General features: G+C 34.9%; 1 protein-coding gene across 1 annotated transcript in view; it reads left to right on the forward strand.

Annotated features, from left to right (window-relative positions):
* Window positions 1–16,454, forward strand: part of LRP1B (LDL receptor related protein 1B) — a 2,070,284-nt gene that overhangs the window by 1,879,346 nt on the left and 174,484 nt on the right. The window contains exons 68-71 of the mRNA XM_043894665.1: window positions 3,719–3,825; window positions 9,943–10,072; window positions 11,862–11,968; window positions 12,309–12,441. Coding sequence (XP_043750600.1) covers window positions 3,719–3,825; window positions 9,943–10,072; window positions 11,862–11,968; window positions 12,309–12,441 — 477 coding nt within the window. The remainder of the gene's footprint in view (window positions 1–3,718; window positions 3,826–9,942; window positions 10,073–11,861; window positions 11,969–12,308; window positions 12,442–16,454) is intronic.

The following is a 16,454-nucleotide window of genomic DNA, read 5'->3' on the forward strand; positions in this document are numbered from 1 at the left end:
AAAAATTCTCCTCAGATGTTCACACTCACACTGATATAACTTTTGAACTTATCACCAAGAGTTTATGATAATATACTAAGTAGAGAAATTGGAGTCTGGAAGCTTTTATTCTCTGCCACTAACTCTGTGGCTTTGAAATTTGCTTTTATTTTCTGACTATGGCTTCTTAGATTTTGTGCAAGTTGTCTCCTATAGCTCCTTTCAATTCTGAGGCAGGATGTTTATGCCTTCACTACTATCAAAGGGAGTGACCAGTTTATATGATACCCCTATTTTTTATCATTATTATAGAATCCAGATCAGCCTTCTGAAACATGCCCTGTAAAGGCATGTTCTTGGCTGTCAATCTAGCTTGTTTAGATGAGATTTATGAAAAACCTGGTTAATCGTTCATATATGGGATTCCCTATCTACTTTAGATCTCAGGAATAGGTAATATAAGACCAAGGCAGTGTAGGAAGAACATTTTAGAAATATTAGGGAAAATGCCACATTCAAATTTTCTTTCCAAATGGGTTATGTGCCAGGTAAAGTCATTTTTTGGTTCTTTTTCACAAGAAAAATGATATCATGCCAAGTTCTAAAAATTCATCTTTTACTTTATCCTGAAAAGATTAAAGGCAAGGTAAACGATAAGATAATACAATAACTTAGGATCTTCTCTCATAACAAAATTACATTTTCCTCAAGAGAGAATTTCTTTATGAGAGAACTAGTAGCAAAAGAGTCTAAGGCATTTAGATGAAAGTTAGAAACACATGAGCTATCCCATTCCTTGATGACATTTGTGTGTGTGTAAATAATTCAGGATTATTATTTCTGGTGTTTTTTTTAAAAACATGGTAGCACATACAGAATTTCCATTTGTACTGAAAAATGCTTTTCCAAGCAAGTCTCTTAGATCCTTTATTCCTCTATTGGAACCGAATAATTAAAAATGTCAAAGCAACTCTCTATAGATCAAATGTTCTGTGGAATTGTTGGGCAAATACCTTGATTTACTGGCTACACAATTTCCTTTATAACCTTGAATTAACAACATCCAGCCCTGCCCATAGCAGTGTGTAAAAGCCTGTTGAGGCCATGATAAACACACTTGTTCTTAATTAGAATAAAAGCAAATGAGAATATTAAAGGAAGAATTATCATGTTTCAATACCCTAAAATCATGAAATTAAAGATTTTACTGCTGTTCTTAAAATATCTAAATATAATCTGTACCCTCAAATCATGAAATTAAAGATTTTACTGCTGTTCTTAAAGTATCTAAATATAATCTGTATTAAATGCACTGTTTCTGTTTAGTATTTAATGCAAATATCCAATGTTATTTACTACTATTCAAAAATTGAGCCTCTATTTATTTATTTATTTTACTAGAATTTATTTTCCCTGAGAATAAAACGATGTGTGTCTGCAAATGGAAGGAGAGTGAAACAGATTCAGCATGGATGGATACAAAGAGAAGAAGGGTTTTCTTTTATTATTACTGTAAAGTAAAATAGACATTGCTAGCTGTGTGCCTTGGACAATTAACTTGACTTTCCAGGGCTTTAATGTCAATCCCTGTAATATGTGAACACTTATTACTTCCTCGGTTGTATGGAGGCAATGATATGGCTTCGCAGTAAAAGTACAGATCCTCGTGTCAGGTTACCTAGGTCCAAGTTTAATACTAACTCTTTTACCTGCAGGGTGATTTGGAATAAGTTTTTTATCCTCTCTCTGCTTCAAAATACTCATCTAAAAAAGGGTCCAACAATAGTATCTACCTTATGTCATTCCCTTCTCCAGGGGATCTTCCTGACCCTGGGATCGAACCCAGGTCTCCTGCATTGCAGGCAGATTCTTTACCGTCTGAGCCACCAGAAAAGCCCACCTATCTCATAGAATTGTTAACATTAACTGATGAGCTAATCAACTACTTGGCATTATCTTCACCTAGTGCCTAACAGCAAATAAAATATCAGTAGCCGGTTCAGTTCAGCTCAGTGCAGTCGCTCAGTTGTGTCCAACTCTCTGTGACCCATGGACCACAGCACGCCAAGCCTCCCTGTCCATCACCAACGCCCGGAGTCCACCCAAACTCATGTCCATCGAGTCGGTGATGCCGTCTCATCCTCTGTCGTCCCCTTCTCCTCCTGCCTTCAATCTTACATCAGGGTCCTTTCAAATGAGTCAGCTCTTCGCATCAGGTGGCCAAAGTATTGGAGTTTCAGCTTCATCATCAGTCCTTCCAATGAACACTCAGTAGCTGGCATTTTTAAAATTATTGTTATAGTTATTAATATTACTAGTAAGTTGTTTTTAAAATTAAAATGTCATATATGTGAATATAGTACAAAGACAAAAAGAGAAACTGTTTTTGTCATGCTGTCTAAACAAAGGAGTATTTAAAAATGAGGGAGACCCTCTGCTTAGTGGCTCTTTTTCATTCTGTTGATGAGCATCTTATCTTATTCATAGCCAGAAGTTCACATTTTTCAAATAAAGTCCCAGAGCAGAACAAAATGCTCAATACACATTACATTTTTCAAAGTTCTTCCAGTGTTCTCAGAAGGGATATTTATATAGAAATGTAGGAGCCTTCATGATATCAAACATTCGCATGTTACCTGATGGTGAGAAACCAAGTGATTATATAGAGCGATATTTAAATACAGGCTGAATTATGCACAATCTTTATGTAGAAATTATGCTTCGTAGGACTATTCCTTAAATTTTATTTCTGTTGCCTATTTCTGTTTTACCTGAACAAGAATATTATTGTGTGTGAGACAGGACAGTTGTAAATACAGTTAGTGAGAGGGGGAATGAGGGTCTCTCATCATGCCAGATATCAGTTCTGTTTAGAGAATGAAAACCAAGCAAGAGGTGATGGTCAGCAGTTATACTGATTACTTGTTAGGGACAAATTTCTGCACTCCTACCTCATTGTCCAGATGAAACATATCCCGCATAGGAGTTGAGCCAAATAACAAGTCACAATATTTGGCTCAGGTCCTATATGGAAAATGGTGAAGCATAATTAAATTAACAGTTAGCAAATTATCTGAAATGGCAGGTAAATGAGGTAAGGCATAAGCAAACAACTGCATAAATAAATAGGCAGTTTTCAAAGAAGAATCTCCTTCGGCCGCTTCGATCCTTACCCACCCAATCATGTCCAATAATATCCCCATATATCCTTTTAGCTCTAAGAGCTCTGAATTTTCCAGGGAGAACTGAAGAATTAGAAAGTCATTAGAATACATAATAAAAAATCATGAACCAAAGTTTAGACTCTTCAGTTAATAAATAGTCCTGTGTACCCATAGGGAGTAACAAAATGTCTTATATCCTTTAAGTAAATGCATAATATGATTTAGAATTTCAACTGGAAAAATTGTTGTTTTACTTTAATATGTAGATTTTTATGCCTTTTTTTTTTTACTTTACTGCTGCATTTTCTTTAAACAGTAGGCTATTTATCTTTTGCATTTTTTTCCATTTGTCTCTAATGCCACTTTCTATTCATGACTTTAAAAATAAATTTGAAAAATCATTACATTACATCCCATAGATGCTTCATGAAATGTTTTTTTTTTTTTCTAAACAATTTATTGGTTGTGCCTGGCTAACTTCTTTTTTCTTAATACTACCTCACATCATATGTCATATAAATTTTAGAATGAAGTTGCATGTAATAGAATAACTTGTGCTATTTTTCTGTCCCCAGAACCACAGACCTGTACACTGAAAGATTTTCTCTGTGCCAACGGGGACTGTGTTTCTTCAAGGTTTTGGTGCGATGGAGATTTTGATTGTGCAGATGGCTCGGATGAGGTAGGCATCTTTGAGAAATCAAACAAAAAATAAAGTGGGTCCTTAAAATTACATTCTTAATTATTATTCCATTCAAGGAGTGTGACAGGGGCAGCTCTGTATGCACTTTGCTCCTGACACGCTAAGATATGTATATCTATGCGCTGTGCTACACGCATAGGGAATAGCTCTTGTGCTACTATTGACAGTTAATTTTATAGTCTGTTTTACCTCAAGTAGTGAATGGCTGGATTGGGAATAAGATGTTTGGAAACCCTATTCCCTACAGCTGATGCCTTTGCCATCTGTGAATTTGTTCGTAAATTTGCAGCAGTATTTATAGTCAGGACTAATATTTTTATGCATTTTAAACAGTTTCTTCTCCCCAGACTCTTTCTTCAGTAGATATAGTCTTACAGACTTAGATGTGGGTCATCAATTTTTATGAAACCACAGATTTAGCTTTGCTTAGATGATGACTCACAATCCATTTATAATAAGTTCTATGTACACACAGTTAAGTGAAGAAGTTTAGAATTTCTCTGGATAATTCTATAATCTCAGATTGTGCTAACATTTATAAACCTTCACACGATTCATTATTTATGCATCTATGTATTAGAGTTTCAGATACTAATTACTCCATGTTGCTTTAAAAATACTACATGACACACAGGAGTAGTCAGTCACTTTACATGGTTTTCTCAGTTAGTGATTTCTGATGTTACCATCAGGAATGCAGCACTTGGACAATCAAGTCCAGCCACAGATGGGAAAATGAGGTCTCTGGTCCTCAGTGACCACCATGGTTCCTCCTGACGCACAACGACTGCCTAGACTCCTACTACTCTGATTGACACAGACATGTCCTCAGCCTCACGAAGGGCCTCCCACTGACTATGGACTTGGGAAGAATCTTCCCAGCTGCTCTGGAGATTTTTGTGTTTCAAGTCCAGCTTCCTTAGGTATCCACTGATTACCTGCCTCTTCAGAAGACCCTAGTTATAGAACCCACACAAACTAGATATTCCCCAACCTTCAGGGAGTCTTATCAAGATTGGACAATTCTTCTCCATTCTCTCACTATTTTGGAAAAGTCCCCCTAATCACGTACAAGTCTAGATTTTGGAACCTAATGCACTTTATTTTTCACCTGAAAGTCTGAAACCTTAAAACTTGAGGCTGCAAAGGTCTCTTAGGAGAAGGTGAAAAATACTACTTCTGTTCATTGGGCTAGTCACAAAACAAGTCAAACAACAGTTTTAAAAATCCACAGAGAAGTTAAAGTCTTACAGTGCCCAGCTACGTATTTACTTAGTATATTTATTCAAAAATTTTATTAAATGTTTCACAGTCAGGAAAATATATTTCATATAAATTCATCCATACCATTAAAATGTTTTGTCTTTGTTTTCTTTAAAAAAAATATGTTCTATCAGCACCATGCAATTGTGAAACATCAAAAGGTGGGGATATATTACTGAAGGCTTGTGATTTCATCTTACATGTTTTTCACTAGATGTCCAATATACATAAACAAAATTAAGCACTTCTTTTTTCAAAATGGTATTCATGTGAAAGTAGATATCCTTATGCATGCTGTTTCTCTCATGCTATAAGTTCATGGATGCAGTTCTTGGTGTCTGAATATATCTCCACTATCCAGATATTTTTATGCTAATGTCACTAGGGAATCAAATTAACTCTCTTAAAGGTAGTCTTTCTCTACATTTACAGACTTTTCATACTGTCTATATGTAATTAAGTGGCTAACATTACAGGCAGTTGATTTCTGTTTCCTTTCTAAAATCTAGAATGATAGGTTGCATTGTCAACAAACAAAAAGGTGAGCTGAACAGATGGCTAGAAAGCATAATTAAATACAGGATATCCTTATACTGGGAACAAAAGAGAAAATTGTAAGGATTACTTTTTGTATGAATGTTAACTGAATTAGTTTGTTAATTTCCAGCCAAAACAATAAAGAAACCAAAAACTTGGGTCAATTTAATTATGTATCAGGTTAGTGGCAAACACAGAGAACTATTTAAAGTGAATTTAAAATATATTTGACCTCTTCATCCAGTATATCATATTGTAAGGATGAAAAGAAATGCAAAAGAATCTTAAATTATATTCATACATGTGTTTTTTAAATAACACTGGTTTAGCTAATTTGAAATCCACATCTTAGAGAGTAAAATAGTTCCAGTGCAAAATATTTTAATATTACTAACACTCAAAATTTTTAAGTAAAATAAAGGAGATATGAATGTAGAAAAAATGCAAGTAAATAAAAACCCTGTATTTAAATTCAAAAGTATCAACTTGAGATCTTGATTGTTTTTTCTCTTTTAAAAAATATATGTTTTTAGCTCTGCCACTGAAAAATCCTAAAACCAATGACATCCCAGCTTTATAGACTATCTCTAGTATTCATATCATGACCTCTAACTACATTACCCAATAAACAGAATCGAAACTCCTTTGAGAAATGTTTAATTCTAGATCTGTGAAAGGAAATTGACAAAATGAGCCACTAACATCTTGTCAAGCCAGAAAACAATACCATTGGGATAGTGTCCAAAATACATAGGAGCAAAATTGCAGGGTTTTCTACATACAAAAGGGACAATTTGAGCCTCAGAAAGAAAAAAAAGAAATGACTGAAATGTGTTGAAATATAATAATGTATACAAATATATGAGTTGATAATAATATTTAAACAAAAACTCAATTGTTACTTTGGAGGTTTCTAGTAACTTTCTTAGTATTTACTCAGTCAAATTCAGAATGTGAGACAATCTATAGAGCAAATGACCTGTTTTTCTCAAGTAGTAAATGGCATTCAAAAAAAGTAGGGGAATGGAAAAGAGTTATATGTTAAAAGAAACTCAAATCAAATTCAATGTATAGGTTCTTTTAGATTTTTCTTTTACCAAACAGTATTTTTCTACAGTTGAGAAAATTAGGAAATTTTTAAAGTGGATTGGGAATAACTTTAAAATTTTTCTATTAATACCATGATAGTATTAATTTTCTGAAGCTATTGTCATTATGTTAAAGTTCAAAATATAAATAAACTGGGAGAGAGATTTATGAAACATGAATAGCCAAGTGTGGATAATTGTTAAATGTGCATGATGAGCACATGGGTCTTCTTATTCTATTCTCTCTGTTTTTCAATGTGTTTTAAGATGTCTAAGATAATGATTAAAAACCCCACAAATATAGACACAGACACATGCATCAACTATATGCAATATATTATAAATCAAAATCTCCTGATGGTAGGAAAAGTATCTAGAAGTATTACCTTCTCTGTTATTGTCAATACAAATAGAATAGTGTCACTGATTATTGAGCTCTTTTACTTGAATTAGCCCTATGGCTGAGAAAAACATTAATTAATTCTACAAAATATACTGAGCAGTTATCATAATCATTGCATGATATTAGATTCTTGATTCATAGACACTATTTCTATCCCTTGTTTATGTGTGGGTGCATACATGCTGTTGCTTTAATCATGTCTGACTCTTTGTGACTCTATGGACTGTAGCCCGCCAGGCTCGTCTGTCCATGGAATTCTCTAGGCAAGAATACTGGAGTGGGTAGCCATAAATTACATAAAATTTTAATATATATTCCTCATTTTCTACATTTGCTACTTCATTCATTCAATCATTTATTCAGCAACTTTTGATGGAATGCTTACTTATTAAATGTGTCCCAGGCACAGTAATGGACATGGAAAAGGAAAGCGGTGAACAAAATCTGAAATTACTTCCTCGTGACCAGTATATGGGCTATTTTTCCAATGTCATTCACCATTATGTAGCTCATCCCTTGGATACATCACATTTCTATTTATCCTTATGCGTGAAAAATCTTTTCTTAGTTTCATTTCTGTTTAAAATTCCTTTGTGAAGTCTTTCTTAAAACCTTTAAGAACTCATGTCTTTAAACCATATTCATTTATTTTGACAGTATATTTTATTGAAATTGTTGGTTTAAATGCTGGTCTTCTATTAGTCCATGAGTTTACCAAATACGGGGAGGAATCATCCTTTTCTTTATGTTATTATTTAAGAAACTCTTATAGGACACCCAGGTTCAATCCCTGGGTCAGAAGACCACCTAGAGAAGGAAATGGCAACCCACTCCAAAATTCTTGCCTGGAGAATCCCATGGACAGGGGAGCCTGACAGGCTACAGTCCATGCAGTCACAAAGAGTCGGACATCACTGAGTGAGTAACACTTAGCCAGTTTTACCAACATTAATATTTTTTTTTACCAACATTAATATTTAAGAAACTCTAGTAAATGGCAAATCTTCAATACTTGGGAAAAGAAGGGAGGAAGGAAAGAAGAAAATCTGTTATATAGCAGTCAGTCTAATTAAACTGTCATCAGCAAAGAGGAAACTATAGGGATTTGGAAAATAAGCTCCTTCTTACATGGGATGGAACTGAGAAAAAGCGGGGAGTAACAGTTCATATGCTTCATTCACTGGATGTTTCACAATCTGGAAGAGTGCAGCACCTTTTGTGGAAAGAACAGACAAGTAAATCTTGGCAACAATAGAAATTGCTAAACAACAGAAAAATATCATCTCAGCAAGATATTTCACTGGAGCATCCCATTTCAACCAGAGTGGTCATACCCAAGGAAAGTGAATTTCTAATTTCCCTTTCATTGATCTCATATAAGGAACTGAAAGGCCCCCAAAGGTATCACTACTATTTTGTTTGATTTCCGAATAAAATCTGGATGCTAGCTAGCCAAAAATGACAATTCTGACAGTTCATTTCCCAGTTCTCTAAGAACAAATATCAGAAGAATGGAAAAGGAATATGAACAGCAAACAAAGTATGAACGAACAAGGACAGGGGAGAAAAGCGGGGATGGGGAAAGAAATGACACAAGGGGAAGTTTAAGTTTTGTTGATGCAAGACAGAGTTACCCTAGGATTTTTTCTTGTTTCGCATTAATCTTTCCCCCTAGAACTGGCTATACTGATTAGAAATATTTTTTTAGCCCTTTTGTTTTCCCAAAATCATCATTGTCACTTCAGTTCAGTCGCTCAGTCATGTCCAACTCTTTGTGACCCCATGGACCGCAGCATGCCAGGCTTCCCTGTCCATCACCAGCTCCCAGAGCTTGCTCAAACTCATGTCCATTGATTTGGTGATGCCATCCAACCATCGCATCCTCTGTCATCCCCTTCTCCTCCCACCTTCAATCTTTCCCGGCATCAGGGTCTTTTCCGAGTCAGTTCTTCACATCAAAGTATTGGAGCTTCGGTATGAGTGCTTCCAATGAATAGTCGACATTGATTTCCTTTAGGATTGACTGGTTGGATCTCCTTGGAGACCAAGGGACTCTCAAGAGTCTTCTCCAGCATCACAGTTCAAAAGCATCAATTCTTCGGCACTCAGCTTTCTTTATGTCCAACTCTCACATCCATACGTGACTACTGGAAAAACCATAGCTTTGACTAGACAGACTTTTGTTGGCAAAATAATGTCTCTGCTTTTTAATATGCTGTCTAGTTTGGTCATAGCTTTTCTTCAAGGAGCAAGTATCTTTTCATTTCATTGCTGCAGTCACCATCTGCAGTGATTTGGGACCCCAAGAAAATAAAGTCTGTCATTGTTTCCATTGTTTCCCCATCTGTTTTCATGAAGTGGTGGGACTGGATGCCATGATCTTCATTTTATGAATGTTGAGTTTTAAACCAGCTTTTTCAACTTTCTCTTTAATCTTCATCAAGAGGCTCTCTAGTTCCTCTTCGCTTTCTGCCATAAGGGTGGTGTCATCTGCATATCTGAGGTTATTGACATTTCTCATTGTCACTTATAACTATTAAAATTACATTACCCCATAACTGTCTGTTTGGAGTATGATCCACTCAGAGCAACTTAATTACTCGATGAAGCCATGGGATTTATGTTCTTTTTATATTTCTCTGTTTTATTATGACTAACAAAGACAAATGAAACTAGAAAATGATTATAATGTTTTATAGTGATGAGTTTAAGCGTGACCATCTGAGATTCTTGTATGTGTTTTGGAGGGTTGAAGACATTTATCTAAAATTTTAATTTTAATTATGTTGGTGTTGTTTTTGTCAGAGAAATTGTGAAACAAGTTGCTCCAAAGATCAGTTCCAGTGTTCCAGTGGTCAGTGTATATCAGCAAAATGGAAATGCGATGGCCATGAAGACTGCAAATATGGAGAAGACGAGAAACACTGTGAGCCAGGTAAAAGGCTCGAGTCAGTGTTTCATTTAAGCACTACTTTAACTCAGAATTTAAGTTTCAGCAAACATATGTATAAAACAGTGGCAAATAATGCACTGTTTTTAATTTACTGTTTTTAAGAAATAATCTGGACTATCTGTAGATAAATTCATTGGTGTGCCCTTTGTATGTTTTGAAAGTGTTTTGGCAGGCAAGATTGATGTTATTTCAAGATACAAGCATTACTCCCCTAAATTTGATTTTCTGATCTCTATATTTTTCTATATCATTTGGAGTTGTTTTTCCAAGATATGGAATGAAAAAGGTTGAAACTATAAGTGTGATCAAAGTCAGGTTTCAATTCCGGAAATTAAGGTTATGAAATAGAATAAAGAAGGTGTATTATTTCTTTTACATCTTGGTCCAAAATAAAAATTAAGATTCAAAATAAAGAGCATAGGGGAAAAAATACCCAGTTCATACATTTCTATTCCTCCATCATGACTTTAAATATATATATATATATAATTAGCTTTTATACTTGGGAATTTTAATAACATTATTCTACAGGAAAAAATACTGGTGAAGATCACTTTGTAATCTATCTATTTATCTATCTATCTATCTATATATATATATATATAGTTATAAGTAGTTTCACAGTGTAACAATTATTTTGAGGGACTGAGTCAGAACTGCAGATACCTCACACACACTTTACTAATAGCCCAGGACCATGCCCATGGTCCACATTACTAACTGATCACACCTTTGTTCTTACTGAATTCAGACATAGTCCCAGACTCATTAATACAGATCCCTAGGCAACCACTGCCAATTAAAAGGAATTAAAACCTAAGGGAAAAGCTTTTTAGCATCCCTGGACTCAGCAATTTAGACCACAAAGCCATTAAGTAAGTACACTTGGCTACCTAGTGATCTAACATAAGGTCAAGACCCCCAGAATGTGAATGCAGGCTAACAAACTGAAGCCCCTGCAGAGAAAGGTGTCTCACTCCTGTGTTAATTAATTACATCGGGTATTGACTATAACTTATTTATCTACAGTTTAAAATGTTTCCATGTCATGAGAGAATTACTTCAAATTCTACAGACTCTGCTAATTATACATGTTCATATTTAAAACCCTAAGTAAAAAAAAAAAGACTTCTTAAAACTTATATAAGTATGATATTTTTGTCAAAATAGCCAAATAGATACCATGGGATCTATGAGACCATGTCAAGATTTTCACTTTTAGCTTTGTACAATACATATATTAATTAACATCCTCAAAGTTTACTAAATCCTATTACAATTTTGAAAATAATTTGAGGCTTTTGCATTTTAAATAAATTTAAAATTATAAGAGAATACATTTAATTCTTCAAAAATCAAAGTAATAATGGGGAATACGTGTAAATCTATTGCTGATTCATGTCAATGTATGACAAAACCCACTGGAAAAAAAAAAAAGACTTGTGGGAACATTAATAATAAAGTTTACTTAATGACCTTAAAAAAAAAAATCAAAGTAATAGAGGATATAGAGAGGTTTTTTCCCCTCCCTTTTTTTCTTTAGTGAGTTGAATACGTATGAACAGACCATTACATCATGAGGTATATTTAATACAATACAATACAATAACATTGTAAAGCTCATTTTAAGTCAGTGTTTAATATCAGATGTTGAATACAATTCAATGGAAACTATTTTCATTACTATCCGTAATTTTCATATTCTTATCTATGCTTTTATCTGTCAACATTCATTCTGTTCACTAAATCCAAATCTCAACTTTATACTCAGCTTCTCCTACTTGCTCGTCAAGTGAATATATATGTGCCGGCGGAGGATGCATTTCAGCGTCTCTGAAATGTAATGGAGAATATGACTGTGCTGATGGTTCAGATGAGGTAAAATCTATCTTTTGATTAAAATCTCTGAATTACGTGAATTAGGTTTGAGAAAGAAAATGTAATAAGCAATCGAGAGACAGAATCTTGATGCTTAGCACTGTCTACAATGTCAAGACAAGAACACTGAAGACAGTAATTTCAGCAAATGCGTGAATCTTCTTGCTGCCCATAGACTAAACTGTATTGTCATTTGCAGAGGCGATATTCATTAATTAAAAGTAAAATGAAGCCCGCACAGCATAATCAATCTCCAGTATCGTCAGTTGAATGTTTACTTTGCTTGTGACTGTATCATTATCGGTAGTTAAAACCACAGCACCCGCTTGTATTTGAACAGATGGACTGTGTGACTGACTGTAAGGAAGATCAGTTTCGATGCAGAAATAAAGCCCACTGTATTCCAATTCGATGGCTTTGTGATGGAATTCAAGACTGTGTGGATGGCAGTGACGAAGAGAACTGTGACAGAGGTAAGGTACTCTTGCATGTGTGTCTACAAACAAGAGAATGGCAACAGTGGCGGTTAAGATGCTGTGCAGAATTTTTACATCATGTGCTAAAGGCAGAGGATAAGATAATTAAAATGACTTTCCTTTTCTAATGAAGGTGATTGTTTAGTCTCCAAGTCGTGCCTGACTCTTGGGACCCTATTCACTGTAGCCCACCAAGCTCCTCAGACCATAGGATTTTCCAGGCAAGAATACTGGCATGGGTAACCACTTCCTTCTCCAGGGGATCTTCCTGACCCAAGGATCAAACCCCTGCCTCCTGCATTGCAGGCGAATTCTTTATCGACTGACCCACCAGGAAAGCCTCTCAACACATAATACAGTGTTCTAAATAAGCAAAATCTGGATCATTTTCAGACAAGAATATAAATCCATTTTTATATAACAAACACAACTAAAATGCAAGTGTTTTTTGAGTATCTATGATGAGTATGACATTGGACTAGATGTTGGATCAGGGATGGAAATGTGAGAAGAGGTCAGGGAACATAGCCACTATAAGCCATTTCTACCAAAGTATTTTCAGGGCATGTTTCTCTCCCACTTTGCTTGCCTTGTTTCTGAAAGAATAAAAACAACATATGGTATATTATATCACACATACTAATATGCTAGATCATATATAGGTTGTAGGTTGGACCCCAAATTTGTTTCTTGCCATTTGGTTGAGAAAACGACCTACATTATTTGAAGTCTGAAAGAAACTTTCGATTTTATAGCATCATTTTTTCCTAGTTATGTGAAAATATTTCCTGATGTATAACTTTTTAGTTGCAAATCACCACTTTAAAAACAGCACTTATTGCTATTTTACAGTTAATAAGAGGAAAGCAAAGAAATTGAAGGGTGAATGTTAAAATGGCCATGAATTATAGCATTCTTATTATTTTCATAATGTTAGATATATTACTTAGCACAATTTATTTTTACTTGTAAGATCCTCTAAACTTTACATTTTAGAATATTTGAAACATCATCAACAGAGATGATGTTAGTATTGATACATGTTGCAAAGCATTTGAACAGGCACTCTTTATAAAGTTTAAATGGATCTAAAGTATTTACTTCTGTAAATATCTAGTCACTCAAAGAAAAATATCTTCTACCTTCTTTAGTATTAGATCAAACCTTTATGACTTACTGTATTTCTATTCCAAATCTGATAAAGTATTGTATTATATCAGCAGAAGAAACCCTAGTTGTTATTTGGAATCTGCAGTGCATTATAGAAAATCATAAAAGATTAAACCTCCATAATAGCTGTTTCTACTTTTGCTTAAGTTCTCACACTCGCTGTCTGTAATTGGTTGCTCTGGAGAAAGCAAACTTTGTGAACATTCTGGGACCAAAAACTCATCGTATAGTCAAAGACTTTAGGACCAATTTAACTTTCTTATCATTTAGTATTTTCTCATTAATAAATTCCATCTCCTCAGCTTCAGTCACTCACAAGTCTTGCTCTTTTCCTCATTTTTCCTATCTAGGCTTATTGGTGACCCAGTTGGTCACCAATACATCCTACTCACTGCTGCCATGTTCATCTTATATAAGTGTAACTCTGGTTATGTCAATCTTCACTCAAAACTCTTTCTTGGTTAGATACAAATATCATAACCTGGCAGTCAGGGTTATAAAAGAATGATCCCATTTCACCTTCTGTATCATTTGACTAAATTTCCCTGTTGTAATATGTTTCTGTGCAAACAAAATGTGGAAATACATTTCAGGCAGCGGGATCATTATGTTCAAAGTCACAGAGGTGAGGGAAACTTGATCTATTTAGGAGTCACAAGTAATTGAAAAGTCATGCTATGGAACTTTGTTTTAATATAACACATATTGAGGAGTTTTACAAGGCTTTTGAGGAGTTTTCTAATATTAAAAAAGGAAGGGGTGATAAGATTTGAACTATGTAATAGCACAGAGAATTGACTGAGATGATGGGGAACAAGAAATCTTGTTTCTTATTTTATCTCCATGGATGTTTCTTCATTCAGGTTTTAATACTATCAAGCCCAGCTGCAGTTCTCCAAGAACTGTAGAAATACCTGGAGAGTGAATCTGTACCTGGGAGGGTGGGGAGTGGGGGACAATCCTGTTAGAATTTGGTTACTCTTTAAATATTGGATTTCATACAAATGTGTTTAAACAAAGAATTCTAGGTTAAAAAATAATCAAACATTAAAGTAAAACATTGAAAATTATAGCTTTTGAAATCTGGGATAACTTTTGAATTTAAAATGACTCAATTAAATGCTTAAACTTACTGACCAAAAAATAGAGTTGAGAGTTTTGAATTAAACCATTTAGAAATATGTCAAATTTTCTCTCCCCTCTCTGTGGCTGCATCTAACATTTCCTGGATTCCTTGCTCCCAGGTAATTAAATTTCAGTGAAATATCTTGGTGGTTGATCCTATATGGATATGACCAAGTTCAAATTTCTAGCATTTGATTGCTTCCAGGAAGTGGTTTAAGTATTGGATAAAAGCACTTCAAGACATTGAAGAAATAAAATGCCAGAATATGCATCTCTTCTGTTACATGTTACTTCCATTCATCTCAAATATGGACACATGAGCTAACAGGGGCTAAGTGTTGGTGGGTTGAAGGTAAGAGAGCTACAGGGTAAACAAGGAGCATTGTCCTCGTGAATCAATTCTACTGGTTTGCTTTAAAAGGAAAGAAACCCCAAATACTATGGAATTAAAAGCAGCATTCACATTTTTAAAGGTAGAACATGTTGCCTCAAGGAAATTTGGTGTTTGTTTTGGCCTGAGCGTTCAAACTTTACTCTTTGTACCAATTTTGATGGAAAAGATAGTCTTTTTAGCAATTATTAGCTTCTAATCATAGAAGTTATCAAATTTTATCATACATTTAAGCTTATCTCAACCCAAATTAAGATGAGAACTCTTCATTCTTATTTTCTGTGATGATATATTTGTCCAAACTTCTATGAAAATGCCAAGAGCTCAATTATATTTAGACATAGGTTATTGTTTTTTTTTTTTTTTATTGTGATGCAATTATTATTTTTTTTTTTAAATTTTTTTATTAGTTGGAGGCTAATTACTTCACAACATTTCAGTGGGTTTTGTCATACATTGATATGAATCAGCCATAGATTTACACTTATTCCCCATCCCGATCCCCCCTCCCATCTCCCTCTCAACCCGATTCCTCTGGGTCTTCCCAGTGCACCAGGCCCAAGCACTTGTCTCATGCATCCCACCTGGGCTGGTGATTTGTTTCACCATAGATAGTATACATGCTGTTCTTTTGAAACATCCCACCCTCACCTTCTCCCACAGAGTTCAAAAGTCTGTTCTGTATTTCTGTGTCTCTTTTTCTGTTTTGCATATAGGGTTATCGTTACCATCTTTCTAAATTCCATATATATGTGTTAGTATGCTGTAATGTTCTTTATCTTTCTGGCTTACTTCACTCTGTATAAGGGGCTCCAGTTTCATCCATCTCATTAGGACTGGTTCAAATGAATTCTTTTTGACGGCTGAGTAAAATTCCATGGTGTATATGTACCACAGCTTCCTTATCCATTCATCTGCTGATGGGCATCTAGGTTGCTTCCATGTCCTGGCTATTATAAACAGTGCTGCGATAAACATTGGGGTGCACGTGTCTCTTTCAGATCTGGTTTCCTCAGTGTGTATGCCCAGAAGTGGTATTGCTGGGTCATATGGCAGTTCTATTTCCAGTTTTTTAAGAAATCTCCACACTGTTTTCCATAGTGGCTGTACTAGTTTGCATTCCCACCAACAGTGTAAGAGGGTTCCCTTTTCTCCACAGCCTCTCCAGCATTTATTGCTTGTAGACTTTTGGATAGCAGCCATCCTGACTGGCGTGTAATGGTACCTCATTGTGGTTTTGATTTGCATTTCTCTAATAATGAGTGATGTTGAGCACCTTTTCATGTGTTTGTTAGCCATCTGTATGTCTTCTTTGGAGAAATGT

The sequence above is a fragment of the Cervus elaphus genome, chromosome 33, assembly GCF_910594005.1.
Source record: "Cervus elaphus chromosome 33, mCerEla1.1, whole genome shotgun sequence".
Classification (NCBI taxonomy): domain Eukaryota; kingdom Metazoa; phylum Chordata; class Mammalia; order Artiodactyla; family Cervidae; genus Cervus; species Cervus elaphus.